This window comes from Callithrix jacchus, chromosome 7 (genome assembly GCF_049354715.1).
Source record: "Callithrix jacchus isolate 240 chromosome 7, calJac240_pri, whole genome shotgun sequence".
Classification (NCBI taxonomy): Eukaryota; Metazoa; Chordata; class Mammalia; order Primates; family Cebidae; genus Callithrix; species Callithrix jacchus.
The window spans coordinates 115,350,525-115,369,355 of record NC_133508.1 but is presented as its reverse complement, the minus strand read 5'-3'; the positions used below and the strand labels follow the sequence as shown (position 1 = coordinate 115,369,355).

The 18,831-nt window shown below is 37.9% G+C and overlaps 1 protein-coding gene across 3 annotated transcripts in view; it reads right to left on the bottom strand.

Moving 5' to 3' along the window:
- Positions 1-2,987: 2,987 nt before the first annotated feature.
- GIPC2 (GIPC PDZ domain containing family member 2) overlaps positions 2,988-18,831 on the bottom strand; it is a 91,474-nt gene continuing 75,630 nt past the window's right edge. For all 3 annotated transcript variants that reach the window (XM_035251965.3, XM_002751000.5, XM_035251964.3), the window contains exons 5-6: positions 17,001-17,082; positions 2,988-4,637 (exon numbers count right to left, since the gene is read on the bottom strand). In XM_035251965.3, the coding sequence (XP_035107856.2) occupies positions 4,486-4,637; positions 17,001-17,082 (234 nt within the window). In that variant the 3' untranslated portion in view covers positions 2,988-4,485. The remainder of the gene's footprint in view (positions 4,638-17,000; positions 17,083-18,831) is intronic.

Here is an 18,831-nt window from a genome sequence, read left to right as displayed (position 1 = left end):
AATTATTAAAACCATAACTCTATTTATGATGAAAATATTCATCAGTTTTTTCATGAAAAAGTTCTTATTTTAAGGAGTCATATTTTAAATATAATTAATTAGCTGGGCGTGGTAGCATGAACCTGTAATCCCAGCTACTTGGGAGGCTGAGGCAGGAGAATCGCTTGAACCTGGGAGGCGGGGGTTGCAGTGATCCAAGAACGCACCATCACACTCCAGCCTGGGAACAAGACAAAACTCTGTCTCAAAAAATATATATATATATATATTATATATATTTATATAACTTTACAAATAATTCACTTTTTGATGTGGCTAAATCTGTACATCTGTTGATATAAATACAGTAAACAATACATTTTAGAATGGTAACCAAAATATAATTTACAATTTCATATATTAAGAGACCCTCAAACTTCAATCTCAAAAAAGTTTTTCAAAGTAATGATTTTAATTAAAAAAAGGAAAATTTTTTCCCACAAAAATAGAATGTTTTATCCACATATAGTCATTACTATTGCATGGCACAAACCATTCAAAACATTAAATATTTGCTCAAAATGACCTTTAAAAACTTTTTTCAAATTTCTCCTTTTTGTTACTGCTTCAAAAATATCTATAGCTATAGTTAAGTCTTATGAAGCTGTCTCCAGTTGAAATAAAGATGTCACATTCAATTTTCACACTCCTAGCAGATAATAACCATGAGCCATTTCACAGAACTAGGTTTTTCAGGTAATAGGGTAGGGACAGGCTGTGCCGTTTTATATGCTTCACAATTTTAGAAACATTTTATCATCATGACATTTGTAAGAACTTGTAGTTACTTTATCTCCTTCAAACTGTGTCAAGAAAATAATAAATGTGCATTTTAGCCAGGCGCGGTGGCTCAAGCCTGTAATCCCAGCACTTTGGGAGGCCGAGGCGGGTGGATCACGAGGTCAAGAGATCGAGACCATCCTGGTCAACATGGTGAAACCCCATCTCTACTAAAAATACAAAAAATTAGCTGGGCAGGAGAATTGCCTAAACCCAGGAGGAGGAGGTTGCGGTGAGCCGAGATCGTGCCATTGAACTCCAGCCTGGATAATGAGTGAAACTCTGTCTCAAAAATAAATAAATAAATAAATAAATAAATAAATAAATAAATAAATGTGCATTTTATACAGGGCACTAATACTTGGGACTGTGAGTTGAATAGCATCTCCTATGTCTTTATTCATTAATAGCTTGGGTAAAACACTTAACTGTCCTAACCTAGTATCTCCACTAAAGCAATGGCAATGCTACTGGTATCCATATATATTTAGATTTATCAGGCAGCAAAAGGGCCATGATATAATCAATCTTTTACATCTTTGGTTGATAACTGTACTCTTTGTAAAAGAACCATTATGTTGAAAACCATTTTGCTGATGAAATTCATTTGCTACTATGCTAGACAGGCAATGATAATTGAAGGAGACCAGGAGTCTCCAGAAGTGATGAAGGTCTAGCAATAAATAACATGGGACTGGCTGGACGCAGAAGCTCATGCCTGTAATCTCTTTGAGAGGCCAAGGTAGGAAGACTGCCTGAGCCTACGAGTTTGAAACCAGCCTGGACAACATGGCAAAACCCCATCACTACAAAAGTACAAAACTTAGCTGGTCATAGTGGAACATGTCTGTAGTCCCAGCTACTTGAGAGGCTCAGATGGGAGGATCACAGCCTGGGGAGGTCAAGGCTGCAGTGAGCCGTGATCAAACACCTACACTCCAGCCTGAGCAACAGAGTGAGACTGTGTCAATAAATAAATAAATAACATGGGACTAAATAAAGTGTGTTTTCTTTTTCCTAAAGTTACAAGGGAAAATACTGCAAATTATACATCACTTGAAAAATTTTCTCTTTAGTTTTCAGTCACAATATGGATATAGCAGCTCCAAATAGAGGTTAACTGATTATTGCTTTTATAATTGAATTCTTAAAGAGTTTACATCTTAATTATATAATTATATTTTTGAAACATCACAGAAGCCCAGCATGTACCTATTTGTAATTATCAGAGTATATTCATCTGATTAGGACTCAGCTATGTTGAAGGCCTCATCGAGCCCAACATATAACTATCACCTGTGTTTTCTGTCACAACCAAAGAACACACATTGTGTGCTCTTAGGGGCCATTCCAAGAAGAAAGATGTTGTTTTCAATGAAAGGAAATCAAGAATAAATAAAATAATCATCCTCCATTGAAAAAGAGCCTACAGAACAAGAGAAAAGGACAAGGTCCTGAAAACATCTAGTGATGCCAATAAAATGGAATGTTTTTTACAAAGCGATTTGTCTGATTAAAGCTGCAGAAGGGTATCCCACACTTACATGACTGCACTAAAAACAGACCCTTTTTGTGCACTGAGAGTTACAAAAAGGCAGAACGCTCACAAATAGATGCATTTTCAGGTATGGGAACAAAATGACATAAAGAAACTGACCTTGTTATCAGTTTAGCTAAAGAGGTGAACGATAAGGATACTTTCAGGAAAAACCTATTGCAGGTAGTATATAGAGTCCCTGGGCCCGGTTGAAGCCCAGGTATTGTGATGATAGTAATGATAATGGTCCACTGAATGCTGACAGACAAGTACAGTTACAGCCGCACATGGCTGTCCCCCCCTTACACACAAATTCTAGAAAGCTTATTATGAAAATAACATTCCATAAATCACAGGGAATCAGCATCAAGTGTATCTTCATGCATGTCCAAAAAGGAAGGAGAAACTGACATCCATCAACAATGAACAATGACTTCTTTCGAATCTAATATCTGGTGCTGAGAAATTTATTTTGTTGTTGTCGTTTAAAGTGGAATGTTTCTATGGGATAAGTCGTCTTATCCCTAAAAATAGCAGGTCTTTTTTTGTGTCTTTCCAAGAGAGGTATTATTAAGAATTAATAGGTATTCCAGAACCTCCAAAATGAACCCACTAAACAAATACCAACAAATTACAACTCGAGCTGGATTTTATTTTCAAATGATGAGCAAGAGCCATAAGACAATCCATATTCCATAAGCTACTTTTGTTACACATTAATGACTAAAACAGCTTCTGTGCAGATTTCAAATTAATCAAAGAATATCAGCTTCAGCTTTATGGCATTAAACTCATTTGAAAAAGGAGTGGATGGCAGTAAAACTAAAGTTTTACCAAAAAGCAAGAGTTATCTAAGCAATAACCCAACATGAAAAGAGAACGACTTCTGATTTTCTAGAACACATCGCTAACAGGTTATTCTTTCTAATTACCGTGGCAGCACACGGCAGTTTTCATCGAACACTTTACAAAGATGCTTGGTCACAACATGCTCTGCTGTATTAAGTGATCTTTGCTGAAACCATTCATTTCCATTTCTCCTACACCTATAAAATGTCAAATAAGAGTGATAAGGCAGTCATTTACTCTCAATTTTCTCGATAATGTTAGGTTTAGAGGAGTGCATTAAAATTCTAAAATAATAGACTAACAGATTTCTCAACTCTCCCTTCCTCCTTTATTTCCACTGGAAGGAAATCTATTTCTGATAGCATCTCTTCTAAAGTTTAGGAAACTAAAAAGGGCTGCTGTTTAACAAAAAAAAAAAAGTTCTCAAACATAGTTATTTTGAGTAAATACATTTCCAAAAAACTCTACAAAGAATCTAAAACCTTCCCTGGAGTGCTTATAAAAGGCAACATAAAAGTAGCTAGGAGTGAAAAAAAGACATAATGTTTTAAATACTGAAAAAAAAAATCAAATGCAAGTAGTTCTACCGTCCCCACCTCTTTTTTATCCTTCTTTTACACATGCAGAGACACACAGCGCAGATTTCAACCACAAGTTTTAAGAGCATGTTTAAGCAGCACACAAGAAAATCAATAAATCCTTGTTTTACAAAGAGAGAAAGTGGGCTGCAGAAATCAACATACCACAGGAATCTTCCTTCCCTTACTCACAGCATCAAAAAAAAAATGCTTCTAGACCAGTGAGGGGCATAATTCACGTTGCATTTCCTGAACATATCCTGTTCAAAGCAGAATAAAAAATGAAAATGCTATGAAGTAAACCACACTCCAATCCTGGTTCACGTTAAAATTTTGTAAAAAAAAAAACTACCAAGCGATTAAAATCAACTATTTATATAAGAAAAACAAAGCATAGACATTGATGGAGAAGAAAATCATCTACCTAGAAATACTCCTTAAAACTTACTTTTAAAAACCTTTTGAATGAATGTTACAATTGATCCTTATTTAGGTCATTTCTCTTAAGCATGCTACATAAGCCACATTAAAAAGTGCCCAGAAATCAAAATTACCAAAATTATATTTCAAAGAATATATTCCATACACATGAAACTAAACCAGAGTTCGTATAAAGATGTCCAAAAACAGGTCTTATGGAACTTTTAAAAAAAGAAAAAAGAAAGAACAGTGGTTTGTTTCTTCGGAGATGGAGAGTCCACATCATAACCCTCTTCGTTTGGCATCACCGATGACTCCCCAAACATCAAAGACAAATTCGTCTGGGAACGCGAAGTCTCCAAGAGTTTCGTCAAGTGCCACAGCAAATTCATCTGGATTAACTTTGTCCTTTCCAGCTTCAAACATTGTGGTGGCTGTCAAAATAATATTAAAAAATTAATGATAAGTGAAATAGCATCGGAGGACTGAGAAAAATGGCACCAGGAAAATTACTTGCTAAAAGTAGCATGCATAAGTATATTTCTGATGAAAATTAAGACAGTAAGATACCCTCATCCTTTTCAACAATCTGTCGACTGCACCCAGGTTTGCAACTGCCACCCTTGCCATCCACCCAACCTTGGAGCCCTTCAGTTGGGAACCTCTGGCATTCCCATGGGTAGAACAAGATCCCCTGAAAGAAACCCTGTGGCTGTGATAACCCTAGCAGGAAACTTAAAGAACACCCCTTCCCCAACCTCCTAATAGTCACTACTCTCCCTACCTCCTCTGCCAGTCCCCAACTCCCAACTGTGATGGAGTCCAGTCCTCCCTACCCAAAGACAAAATGACAAAGGATAACAGCTTACACTGGAGCAATCAAGCTGAGGAGAAGCAGAGGAAGACATCTGTCCACCTATGGAACCAAGGTACCTTTTCTGAGCCCCTCCCCAGTCTCGGATAGAACGTGAAGGTGGCGGTCTTGTTCAGTTTCTCTACTAAGTTGCCTGCACCCATATTCTTTGTCTTGGAACCAGCATCTTCAGGAGTACATAGGACTTGCCCCAGCTGCCTGGAAGCCCAGGAGGCTCAGCAGATTTCCACCCAGCATCTTAGAAGCACTAACAACTAGAAAGAGATCCTGTGTATGTGATGTGGGACTTGGGTGAAAAACCTCCATTTGAAAGGGAACTGCCAAAGACCCAGGGAAAAGCTCCAGCCTCTCCTTTCCTTCCTGGTTAAGGATGAACTAATCCAAGTTTGTGCTATTCTCTGAATGAGCCACAAGGTCTGGAGAGATAAAAGCTATGCCTCTTCCTGTCAATTCAGTCCTAACACAAGGCAGACTAGGAAGAAAGGGAGGAGGTAGCCTGCAGAAGGGCACCAGGATCGAGCAGAAGTAGGGTGGGGGTGGGGTGAACTGGCAGAGTGATCAAAGCTCTAGTAAGGTAAGGAGGGCTTCTATATGGCCAGGCAGCCTGGCATGGAGTGGGAGAGTACGGATGTGGTGAGGAGGGCATGGGGATGGGGAGGGAGGACAGCAGCCACAGTGAGGAGAGATTCGTTTCACATGTGGAGATGGAACACATACATACATACATACATACATACATACATAGTAATAGGAATCAGGTTTGTCACTGCCCAAGAAGAATAAATAGGGAAAGGGAGAAAATAAGAATGAACCCTACAGAACTGAAATTGTGCATGTCAGTGGAAATATACATATCGCCAATTGAGATGTTATAAAAATATAGACATAAATGCATATATACATATGCATACACATTCCTCAGTTCTGGAAGCATGGCACCCTAACAACAATGAATACACAAAGCACCCAAATCTTTGTTCTTAAATATCATTCTCCATTAAAAAGACTAAGACTTCCTCAGAAAACTGGTAGATTCCAGGGCTGGAGCAGGCAAAATGCACTATGAACCAAGAACATCTTGTATCAGAAAGTAAGAAAGTGTCAAAAAATGATGGAAACGTGAAAAGGGCATAGAAGTCAGCATGCAAGAATTCACACTGACCAAATCAGGGATAATTTAAGCACCAAAATAAGTAATGATGGTAACAGATTATAACTCCAGTGAATACAGGAATCCATTAATCCATAATAAAACACGCAATTGAATGAAGAGATAAAGAAAAAATAAAGAAGCTTATTGATTTATAAGGAACAGGGAACAGTACATTTACATAGTTTCAAAATATCTCCTCACCAATACCTATTAATGAAAGAGAATAATTTTACAGTGCAGAAGCCTAACAAACACCACCTGAAGTGATCGAAGTGAACATTCCTAAGGAAAAAAAATCCAAAACCCGTGCTTCCCTATAAGATGTAATGAAAAGAATACAGAATCACATTTGTGAGGTTACACCAAAGAGGCGTAACCTGAGTGCAATTTTGAACAAAAGATTAGACAAACCAATGTTGAGGAACATTCTACAAAATAACTGGCTTGTACCCTCTAAAAGCATCAAGGTCATGAAAACCAAGTAAAGGACAAATAACTCTTCCAAATTGACACCACGTGATAAGTAAATGCAACATGTGATTTTGAACACACTCTTTTGCTATAACATATATTAAGGAATTGGTGAAACATAAATAGAATATGAATATTAAATGGCAGTAACGTATCAATGTTAGTTTCACGGTTCGAATGGTTATGTTATGATTCAATAGGAGAATATCTTTGATTTTAGGAAATACACACCAAAGTATTTGGGGGCAATGGGACATTATTAAGGTAACTTACTCTCAAATTAGTTCAAGAAAAGTATTTGTACTGCATTTATATCTTTTCTGTACATTTAAGATTGTTTCTATATATGTGTGTGTATATATATGTATATATATATATATATATATATATATGAATGGCAGTGAATGAAGAAGAGAAATTGAATCTCTTCTTTATATTATCATCACCCTCTCTCCATCTTGCACCAGATCTCAGCCATTACCCAAAGCCTTCTTCATTTACCATCAATCTGGAAGCAAACACTTCACAAGGGAGAGAGTTCCTCAGCTGCAGCTGGAATCTCTGCTCCAGCCCACGGGTCCTGGCAAGTTACCCAGATGCTTCCAAAGCTCCCAAGTCTATTTAAACTTTTTTTAAATGATATGTCAAGGATGGCCAGAATATGCTGAAGCAAACAGGCAGATACACTGGCTTGACTTCATAAATTTGGCTTTTGAAAAAAGTTTGGCAGCAAGTATCAAAAGTCATCAAAGTGTTCATATCCTTTGACCTACCTACCATTTTTACTTCTGGAAATCTAGACTTCAAAAATAAAATTTTTAAAACAGAAAAGAATTTAGCATAAAGATGTACCTAACAGAACCCAAAAAAAATTCTAAAATGTAGGATCATTAAGTTACCTCTGGTATGATGAAATATATTAGGTGAAATATTTTTACATCATTTTAAATGTTTGTGAATAATTCATAACTTAGAGAAATATTTTTGTTCTAATATTTACTGAAAAAGCAATACATATCCTTTATGTTATATTGAAAGTAATATTTTCATAAAAATCTTTATGTAGAATGGCTAAATGGGGAGGTAAGTGATAAAGCAATTATAGTAAAACATTAACAGTAGAGTCTAGGTGACAGGTGTATATACAGGTATTCACTAAAGTCTTTCAACTGTCTATCTGTTTGAAAATTACCATAATAAAATACTGGGAGAAACCTCTATGAAGCCAATGGAAGAAAACTTAGCAAAACCTAGTACATAAATTCAAATTAGAAAAAAAATTTTAGTGCTGTGTTTGATGTGGTAAAACTATACCTAACTTGTAATATTTATTCTGTGTGCTCATAGGTATTAGCTGTATTTAAAAATTATTTGCTAAGCCATTAAGGAGTGCCTTAATGTCTGTAAGGAATGTTCCATTTCTTTCAACAGACAGTCATAGTACTATAGTTAAGAAAAGAAGCAAGCTGCCCTGGAGTGCACTTTCACACCATCAGGTAAGAAGCCAAGTGCTCAGGGAAACAGTGTCCTACAGTATTCTATAAGTATTTCACATAAGTCTGGAGGTTCTGTTTGTGTCTCTCTTTGAAGACCAGGCTGTCTTTCCTTGAAGATCTTATCCACAACCCCACGTTAAGCATGACCATGGTGCAGAGAAGTCCCAAATCTTTGCTTCCATCCCCAACTTGTCATGAGTTCCACACACCTATTTCTGAGTAACTGGTAGGCAATTCTTCCTAGGTGCTCCACTAGCATCTCAAACAGCATGTCCAGAAACCAAATATCACCTTCCCGTCTAAAGAAACGCCCACTCTTTCTCTCGTTTCCACCACAATTTTTCTATTCTCCCCGGTCTTCAGCCAATTATTTCCATTTCATTCCCACCGCTGCCATGTTATCTCCTAATCTCCAAGTCCAGTCAGCAAACCATCCCACATAGGCAAATTGGACTCCCCTTCCTAAAGCACAGCACTGATCCCACTGGGTACCGAGACAAAAGGACCATGAATCTCCTTTCCACCTCTGAGATTATCTGTCATTCCCATATATAAAAATATTCCATCTGGGCATGGTGGCTCATGCCCGCAATCTCAGCTACTAGGGAGACTGAGGCAGGAAGATCACATGAGGCCAGAAGTTTGAGACCACCCTGAGCAACATAGCAATATCTCATCTCTGAAAAAAGTATATTTAATAAAAAATAACTAAAATTAACCAGGCATGACAGTCCACATCTGCAGTTCCACATACTCAGGAAGCTGAGGCAAGAGGATCACTTGAGCCCAAGAATTTGAGGCTACACTGAGCTATGATGATGCCACTTAACTCTAGCCTGAGCAATAGAATGAAACCCTGTCTCTTAAAAACATTTTTTTAATAAATTTAAAATATATATGTATATATTTTTAATGTCTGTGTGTATGTTGGTGTATATACACACACGCACACACTTTTTTTTCCTTGTATAACCAATGTTTATCTTTAAAACCCTAAACCCTAGTGGCAGTCTAACCTAAAGCACTTTTGGTTCCCCAGTGGCTATCCCACTCTGCACTAACGCTGTGCCCTCATAAATCTGACCACTCAAAATGCTATATTCACTGCTTTCTGTCTTTGCCCAGGATAACATCCTCCTAGCCACCAGCAAGGAGTCAAAATCCTCTCTCTCCTTCAAGGCTCTCTTCTCCATGAAATCCTTTGTCCACAGCTAGAAGAAATATCTCAATTCTCTAAACCCTTCTGCCAGTGTTTTTCATGCTTAAATGCACAAACAAATCACATAGGGTCTTGGCAAATGCAGATTTTGGTTCGGTAGTTCTGCAGCCCTGAGATTCTGCATTTTCAACTCCCAGGCGATGCTGGTCCGCAGGCAACACTTTGAGTAACAAGGTCTTAGACTGCAAATTTAACATTGCTCTGCATTGACATTATCTTTCTGTGTATTTTTTCTCTCCTACTGAGAAAATAAACTCCCAACAGCTCTTGAGTAGCTTACTCAGTCTTTTACGCCCATAGTAACTAGTTCAGTGTCTCATGCATATAAATGCTAGTGAATGGGCAAGTACAAGAAGAGGGTTTGTCATGACACTTACATACTTTTTTGCACAGGCACAGTTAGCATTCACTGGGGAAAATGAAGTCCAGAACTTTGATCTCATAGCCCGGATGTAAAAGAAGAGCAGCCAAAACATAAAGGTGAAGTATTGCTGAAGTAGAACTCCAGTTCAGAATTTCGCTTACTCTACCATTTTAACTATTTCTCACAGGCTTGACAGGTAGCATTTGTAAAGGCAACTACCTCCAGATTATACTGACATATGGGTAAGACATGTTAAGGAAGAAATCTAGCTGAGGAAGAAATAAGATGCATACAGATAGAAGACTTAAGAAAATGCATACGGATAAAAGACCATTCCGAAACAGAAACTAACAGTGCAGATGATGCTCTTAAATGCCAGGGAGACCATGACAAGGATGCAGATGTTCACTGATGGACCCTGAATCAATTTCTCTCTCTCTCTCTCTCTCTCTCTCTCTCTCTCTCTCTCTCTCTCTCTCTCTCTCTCTCTCTCTCTCCACACACACATCCTTGGCTATAAGAGGGAAAGAGGAACAACTTGGTACATGGCTTGTCTATACCTCAGGAAGCCCGGCAGCATTGTCTAGCACACTAAGTCTGGGAACTCCACATTGTAGATCTGACCTGCACTGACTTGCTAGCTCTGGTTTGGGTTTCTAGTCACAAAATAAAAGAAAATGCTGCTTCAAGATGCCCATATTCTAACCTCACAGTCCAAAATGCAGAATCTCGCTCATGCACTCATTCTGGCACAACAGTAAAGTGAAGAAACACCCCCAAACTCAGTACTGCTCAGAGCTGCTGACAGAGTCCAGTTATACAGCTCCACATATTCTACCTCTATTACAGCTGCCAATACAGCTAGTAATAGTCATCATTAGTGATCATCACTAAGAATGATAGTAGCTACACCCATTATTATTTCTGATGTGACAGGGACTTTATACATATTATTCAATTTGATTCCTTGGAAACCCTATAAGATTGTTTTTATTATGCCACTTTTATAGATGTAAAAATTAGGATTCTAAGTTTAATAATTTGCCCGAGGGCCAAATCTCCAAACTAATAAAATTAGGACTCATGCTCCTTGTGAATTCACCACTTTTGTGACTCTCAACAGACATTTACCAGGTTCTTACTCTGGGAGAGGAATGTGGTAGGAGCTGGGATTAAAACTGAGTAAGATATGGCATCTGCCTTCAAGGAACACCTGATCTTATAGAAGCAACAAAAAATGCCAATTACACAGCTACATAATTGTGTTGGAAATACTGCATGTAATACAGTGCTCTATACATCTTTTTTTAAAACCAGTTATTTGCTATATGAATTCAAACATGGAGCATGCAACTAAATATGTTATATATTTTTCCTAATACATAAAGTACAAATAATGGCTTTTTAAAATTGTATTTCTCATCCTCAGTGGGGTTTGGTAAGCATAGCTTTTAAGACATTCTTACATGATAAATGGTATAATTCATTCTTTTTGATAAAATATTATAGCTCTGATTTAAGAGAAAAGCAAAAGAAACTTTAGCAAAATAAAACTTTTTATGAAGGTACAGCATATTAACATAAGACAGCTACTAAGATTATTTTCATCTATTGATTATAATAGAGTTGCAATATACTATGATAATAAACCTAAATGCAATCTGGCAAAAAATATTCCATTAGAAGAGTAGAATTTTCTTCCAGTATAATGTTTAGAAACACAAGAGAAAATAGATTTTTTTTAATTGAAAAATTTTTAACCTGTAATCCCTGCTACTTGGAATGTTGATGCAGGGAGATTGCTTGAGTCCAGGATTCTGAATCCAGCCTGGGCAACACAGTGAGACCCCATCTCAAAAATAATTTTTTTTAATTGTAAAGAGAATTTTTATACTACATATAGCAGCTAAGTGCTGACCTCTAGTGGCCACTTTTTATTACTGCCACTGAACTATACATTATTAATGACAAACCTGGTGATATAGATCAACATATAATTTCCATTAAGTTTTTAAACACTTAAAACTTTTAAATATAAAATATTACTTCATGGTTAAAAATCTTGTATCAAAGTTTCAGAATTAAATCTTAGTTTTTAACTTGTTAGGTGACTTTGGGTAAGTTAACAAACTTCTCTGAATTTGTTTTCAAATCTATAAGATGGCAAATAGCATGGTTTAGACAAAGATTACTCATCATCATTGTTAGTTTAATCATAAAATATGCACTATATCTCATTCTATGGAAGGTCTTCAGGTCTTACTTTTCCTAAGGCTTTATATAAAATATCAACGCTTTTCAAAAAACTCACAAGTCAAACATCAAAAATGCAGTCAATATAGAATGTTTTCTAATTAAACTTTCTAAAACTTCATTGGCTTTATCTGAAAAGAATGATTTTCCACGGTGTTCATTATTTTGAATTCACTATAAAAAGAAAGTGATCCAGCCAGGCACAGTGGCTCACGCCTGTAATCCCAGCACTTTGAGAGGCCACGGCAGGCGGATCACAAGGTCAGAAGTTTGAGACCAACCTGGTCAACATGGTGAAACCCTGTCTCTACTAAAAATACAAAAAATTAGCCGGGCGTGGTGACAGGTGCCTGTAATTCTAGCTACTCAGGAGCCTGAGGCAGGAGAATCACTTCAACCCAGGAGGCAGAGGTTACAGTGAGCCCAGATTGCACCACTGCACACCAACCTGGGTGACAGAGCAAGACTCCGTCTCAACACAAAGAAAGTGATCATAGGAAGATATGTAATTCTCAGTATTAAAACACCAACATTGCATACTTTTTCAAGAGCTGTAACAGACCATATCTGCTCTAAAAGCAAAGTAGTAAAATTTTTTAAAAGAAAAGATTTGATAGAAAAATTGACTTAGAAACATTCATTCAAATCTTCTTTCCACACATCTCAGGATCTCAATAAATTTGAAATCCTAAAATTCTGAAGTTGCTTGGATGATCTCTAAACTCCTAAATTGGCACCATCAGAAAAAAAAGAGAAAATAGATTTTTCTATATACAACTTACACAGTTTCCTTAAGCATTCAAGAAGAAACTTGTATGATACAACTTTCCACTGAGCTAGGTCAAGACCAATCAGGCCTTATAGGACTCAATGTCTTTTAGAACCCCCTTTTTTTTTCATGGATAACATCCCGAAGTGACCCATGTTGACACCCATAGTTCACAACTTAACTTTACAACCAAATGAAGCGCTTTCATCGTCAGAATTACTTTCTACAAAAATTCATTTAAATTAGTTTTTATTTTCAAATAATAAATACCTCCTAATCCTTTCTTGAGGATAGTGTTTTAAGTCACGTTGTTGCCATATTACTTTTTAATTTTTTAAAATATATACTTACATTAACCAATACAGAAAACTGTGATGTCAATGTAATTTGCATTAAGAATTAACATTTCTGAAAGCTAAGAAATACTGAAAATATTTATACAAGTAAATATATTTGTCTGTTAAATCAGTATCACATTTGTGATTTATATTTCATGCTAATCAGATCTGAATAATGAAAGAAATTCCTAATTTAACAATGGTTTACATTCTTCAAATAATTATTTTCCTTATACTTTACCTCCCTAGGTAACTGATCACATTGCTAATCATGTGTAATGATAATGCCTTTTCATGTCAATTAGATGAATTTGTTATAGTGACTAATTAACTTTACAAAAAAATTTCTAGTTAATTTACAAAGAAGTTGTAAGGAATGTTTAGTGCCCTGAATTTTTTAAGCTGCATTTTCTTTTTTTAAAATATTTATTTATTTGTTTTTGTTTATGTTGGTCTCACCCCGTTGCCCAGGCTGCAGTGCAGTGGCGCCATCCTAACTCACTGCAGCTTCAAACACTTGGACTCAAGCAATCCTCCTGCCTCAGAAGTGACTAGGACTTCAGGTGCGGGCCACCATACTCATCTAATTTTTTTTTAAGTAGAGACATGGTCTCATCTCACTGTGTTGCCCAGGCTGGCCTCTTTGGTGAGGGTTTAGGCTTAGGTTAGGGCCTCAAGCCAAATACATATACCTGTAAGCAATACTACATCATATCTCTTTTACTGTATGTGAGCATAAAGACGTATACATATATGTGTGTGTGTATATGTAAAACTTCATGTATACATATATACATTTGCTTCCCTCCGCTATGACAAAATAACATTAAAGAATGCCCCATAGTCCTAGACTGTTGTACAAATAAACATTTCTATTCTAAATTTGCTGTATGTACATGTTGATGCCACTATTTATATGTTACGTATTCCCTTATATGTCTAGGAATATGTATATGTGCATGTTTGCCTTTATTCCTAGTGAGATCTTTTCCCAGGTCCTGTGTCTGTGACTCACTCCAGACAATAGCATGGATTCTATTGTTCCTTGAGAGCTGCAGTTTCAAAACAGGAGACTGAGGCTGGGCTCAGTGACTCACTCCTCTAATTCCAACACTCTGGGAGGCCGAAGCAAGAGGATGGCTTGAGCCCAGGAGTTCAAAGCAGGCTAGGTAACACAGGTAGACCCCATCTCCACAAAAATTAAAATAAAAAAATTAGGCAGGCAAAAGAATTGGAGAGAAGTTGTCAGAGATTGGTTTTCAATTTTAACTTTTTGTCTGCACAAAGGAAAAATTGAACCTATGAAAAAAATCTATATTATGAAAAAAGAATTCCTATAGAATCGATATGAAAAAAAAGAATCGATATAAAAAAAGAATTTATATTTTTCTCCAAGGAGCAAGGAACAAACTACCAATGTTTTTAAGTTGCAGACAGCATCTGTACATTAGTACAGAAATTTTAAAAGTTCACTCAGGGCCGGCAATGATGGCTCACGCCTATAATCTCTCCCTGCACTTTGAGAGGTCAAGGCAGGAGGCTCACCTGAGCCTGAGCAACATAGCAAGATCCCATATCTACCAAAACAAAAACTAATTTAAAAAATAAAATAAATAGCCAGGTATGGAGGAATACACCTGTGGTCCTAGCTACGTGGGAGGCTGAGCCAGGGGAAGTGCTTGGGTCCAGAAGATCAAGGCTGCAGTGAGCCACGATTGTGCCACTGCACTCCAGCCTTGGTGATGCAGTAAGACCCTGTCTCAAAAACTAAAAAATAAATAAAAGTTCACACAGGCAAGAAAGAAAATAAGAATAGATTCTGTTAAATAAAATTTATAGGAGGTGATTGGTTTGGACTGAGCTCCTATACTAGACCTAACAGACCAAACCAAAATGGAGTTACTCATGCTGAAGTTCCACTCACTATGCTAAACTAAGCTGTTTATCTGACCTTCCAAGAAATCAGAAGAAAGAGAGGCAATAGCCAAATCCGCAAATGGGCCAGCATTAGCAGGCATGATAAGGAAATTCCCTCTGCTTTAACCTTTACAAAGGAAGTAACGTTGCAATGGGAACCCACTTTTTGTTCTATTTCTGCTTTCTTCAGCCATTTTCTGACTTTAGAGTCAACCTCCTCTGCTCAGCTCATTACAGCACTCCTTTTGAGGTGTTGCCTGATACTAGAATTGCAAAGAAAAGCCAATTAAGATTTTTAAGATAAATTTGTTTTGTGTTTTGGTAATTCTATAAGGAAAATGGAAACCGAGTGGACGCAGAAAAGGATGAATAGCCTTCAAATATTCTACCTGGTAGCAGATAAACAAAATAGTCAAGTTCTTACCTGCAAAGAATGTATCAAGTACCTGATTCAAATGCATACCTGGGGATGCATGCAGACATAAACCGCAACACTGGAGCATATATTTACTCTTTTCTCTACCCAGCATGCAACTGCCCTACTCAGTAGAACATTCATCTTCCTTCTGTGTGGGAAGGGTCAGGCCTTTTTTATACTTTTGACCCGTGTATTTCAGGGTCATCCTCAGCTCCAGAAGTAGAACATTCAACCCAGACCTAACCATCCTCCTGGCCTCAGTGACTTGCTCACTTGAGCCAATCAGACCAACCAGGGACAATCTTGGGCATTTTGTTTGAATGACTTGGAAGAGGTCCCCCTCTTTCTCATTGTGCCTGATGCCACGAGGATGTAGAGGGTGGAGCAATGGCAGTCATTTTGGCCCCATGAGGGAGAGAATGAAGCTGCCAGGGGGTACCACTGGGGCCTGAAATGAAGCCAGACTGAGAGGAGAGAAACCACATCCTCATGACAGCACGAGAACTCGGGATCCAGCCATTCTTGAAGCCAAGGTCTGGTTCTGGACTTTTCAATGATAAGAACCAATAAGTTTCTCCTTTTTTTTTTTCCTTAATCCAGTAGGAATTAGGATTTTTTGTTTGGATTTTGTTTTGGTCATTTGCAACTGGTAGAGTCTTAACTGATAAATCAAGACCCTGACAGCCTAATGATGACATAAGAAATTCACAGAAATTCCACTGCTCAATTGCCTTTATCAGTCATATGCCAAGTGTGTCCTCTTTCTTCATATTTCTAATTCCTTGTTCACAGGACTTCAGTAACCTTGCTAAAGGGTGCAATTCAATCAATGCAAATCTGATATTTCAAATAATAATGCCTTTTATATGTATCATCCACAAAATTCATTTCATGTATATCTTGTAAATCCAAAAAAGCAACACTGAAGGAAATAGTATTCATAGTTTAATGATTAAGAACTAACTAAAATGTGGCCAGGCGCGGTGGCTCACGCCTATAATCCCAGCACTTTGGGAGGCCGAGGCGGGTGGATCACGAGGTCAAGAGATCAAGACCATCCTGGTCAACATGGTGAAACCCCGTCTCTACTAAAAATACAAAAATTAGCTGGGCATGGTGGCGCGTGCCTGTAGTCCCAGCTACTCGGGACTGAGGCAGGAGAATTGCTTGAACCCAGGAGGCCAAGGTTGCAGTGAGCCAAGATGGCGCCATTGCACTCCAGCCTGGGTAACAAAAGCGAAACTCTATCTCAAAAAAAAAAAAAAAAAAAAAGAACTAACTAAAATGTTTTAAAGTTTACTTGGCACTAAGACTTCATTGCTAGAAAGCAGTAAGGGCCAGGTCTTGTTTTCATTATTCTTTACTTTCTTTATGTTGATTATTCTTTTCATCACACCACAAATATTTTTACCTTCAAAAATAATTGGCTTTTACCTTCAATAATTGGCTATAAGTGCAAACAAGACATAAATAAACATTAAGCAATTAAAGAGATATAAGACTTTTTAAAATAGTATAATCTTACCTAAATCAATATCTCGAATTCCCATGTACAATTCAAGAACATCATCAATCTTTTCAATTGCCTTTGCTTTGGTTTCAGAAGGCTTTATCAAAAAAGGAGAGAAATAAGACATTATATAACAAAATCTGTTGCTTGTCAGAACACACGCAGGAGAAAGTCTGATGTGGAGCCAGTTCATGATTGTGCCCTTCAGCTAATTTTAATGGAAATATATCTGGAATGCGCTCTGTAACTAATACAAATCAAATGCAGTTAATACTTATTTTTAGTGTCAGCACTAAGAGTTACTGTTTACAATAGCAAAGACCTGGAATCAACCAAAATGCCCATCGATGATAGACTGGATTGGGAAAATGTGGCACATATACACTATGGAATATTATGCAGCAATCAGAAATGATGAGTTTGTGTCATTTGTAGGGACATGGATGAATCTGGAGAACATCATTCTCAGCAAACTGACACAAGAACAGAAAATGAAACACCGCATATTCTCACTCATAGGCGGGTGATGAAAAATGAGACCACATGGACACAGGGAGGGGAGTAATGAACACTGGGGTCTATTGGGGGGAAAAGGGGAGGGCCAGCGGGAGGGGGAGGTGGGGAGGGATAGCCTGGGGAGAAATGCCAAATGTGGGTGAAGGGGAGAAAGGAAGCAAAACACACTGCCATGTGTGTACCTATGCAACTGTCTTGCATGTTCTGTACATGTACCCCCAAACCTAAAATGCAATAAAAAATTAAAAAAAAAAAAGAAAAAGAAAAGGCAGGAACATGGTCCCCAAGTAGCTAACAATCTAGAAGAAGAAATAGTTGTGAAAATAAGCAACATGTAACAGTTTGTAAAGGATACAAAAGGCACAGAAGCATCACAGGGGAGGAAGCAAATTTCTATCTTTAACAGTCACGGAACACTTTACAGAGAAGGTGACTGGCCAAGCACAGTGGCTTAGGCCTGTCATCCCAGCATTTGGAAGGCCGAGGTCGGAGGGCTGCTTCAGCCTGGGAGTTGAAGATCAGCCAGGCAACATGGTGAGATTCCATCTACCAAAAATTAATTAATCGATTGATTAATTTAAATGATTAGCTGGGTGTGGTAGCACATGCTTGTAATCCCAGCCACTTGGGAGGCTGAAATGGGAGAACCACTTGAGCCTGAGAGGTCTAGACAAGTCTGGGCAACATGGCAAGACTCTATCTCTACTAATTAATTAATTTAATTAAAAAGTAACCAGACGTGGTGGTATGCACCTTTAGTCCCAGCCACTCAGGAGGGTAAAGTGGGAGGATCACTTGAGCCTCCCAAAGTGTGGGGATTACAGGCATGAGCCACCATGCCCAGCCTTCTGACCACCTTTCTTTCCCCAATCCCTGACAATAGTTATCAGTCCCTTCTTTGTGACACTGTGTATCCTGCACCTGCTTCCATTAACCCTATCCCACTGGGTTGTAATCGCTGTTTTATGCTTCTCTCCTTTTAGAAGAGAAACAGGGTCTTTATTCATCTTCGTTTCACCAGCACTTTGACTGTGCCTGTCTCAGCAAGCACATATGGAATAAAGTATGTTGTTATGCCAGTGGAGAATTGATAGGGTTTGGCTCTGTGTCCCCACCCAAGTTCCATCTTGAATTGTAAACCCCACATGTCAAGGGAGGGACCTGGCAGGAGGTGACTGCATCATGGGGCGGTTTCTCTCATGCTGTTCTCATGGTGAGGGAGTTCTCACGAGATCTGATGATTTCAGAAGTGCCAGTTTCCCCTGCGCACTCCCTCTCTCCTGCCATCACATAAGATGTGCCTTGCTTCCCCTTCACCTCCCACCATGAT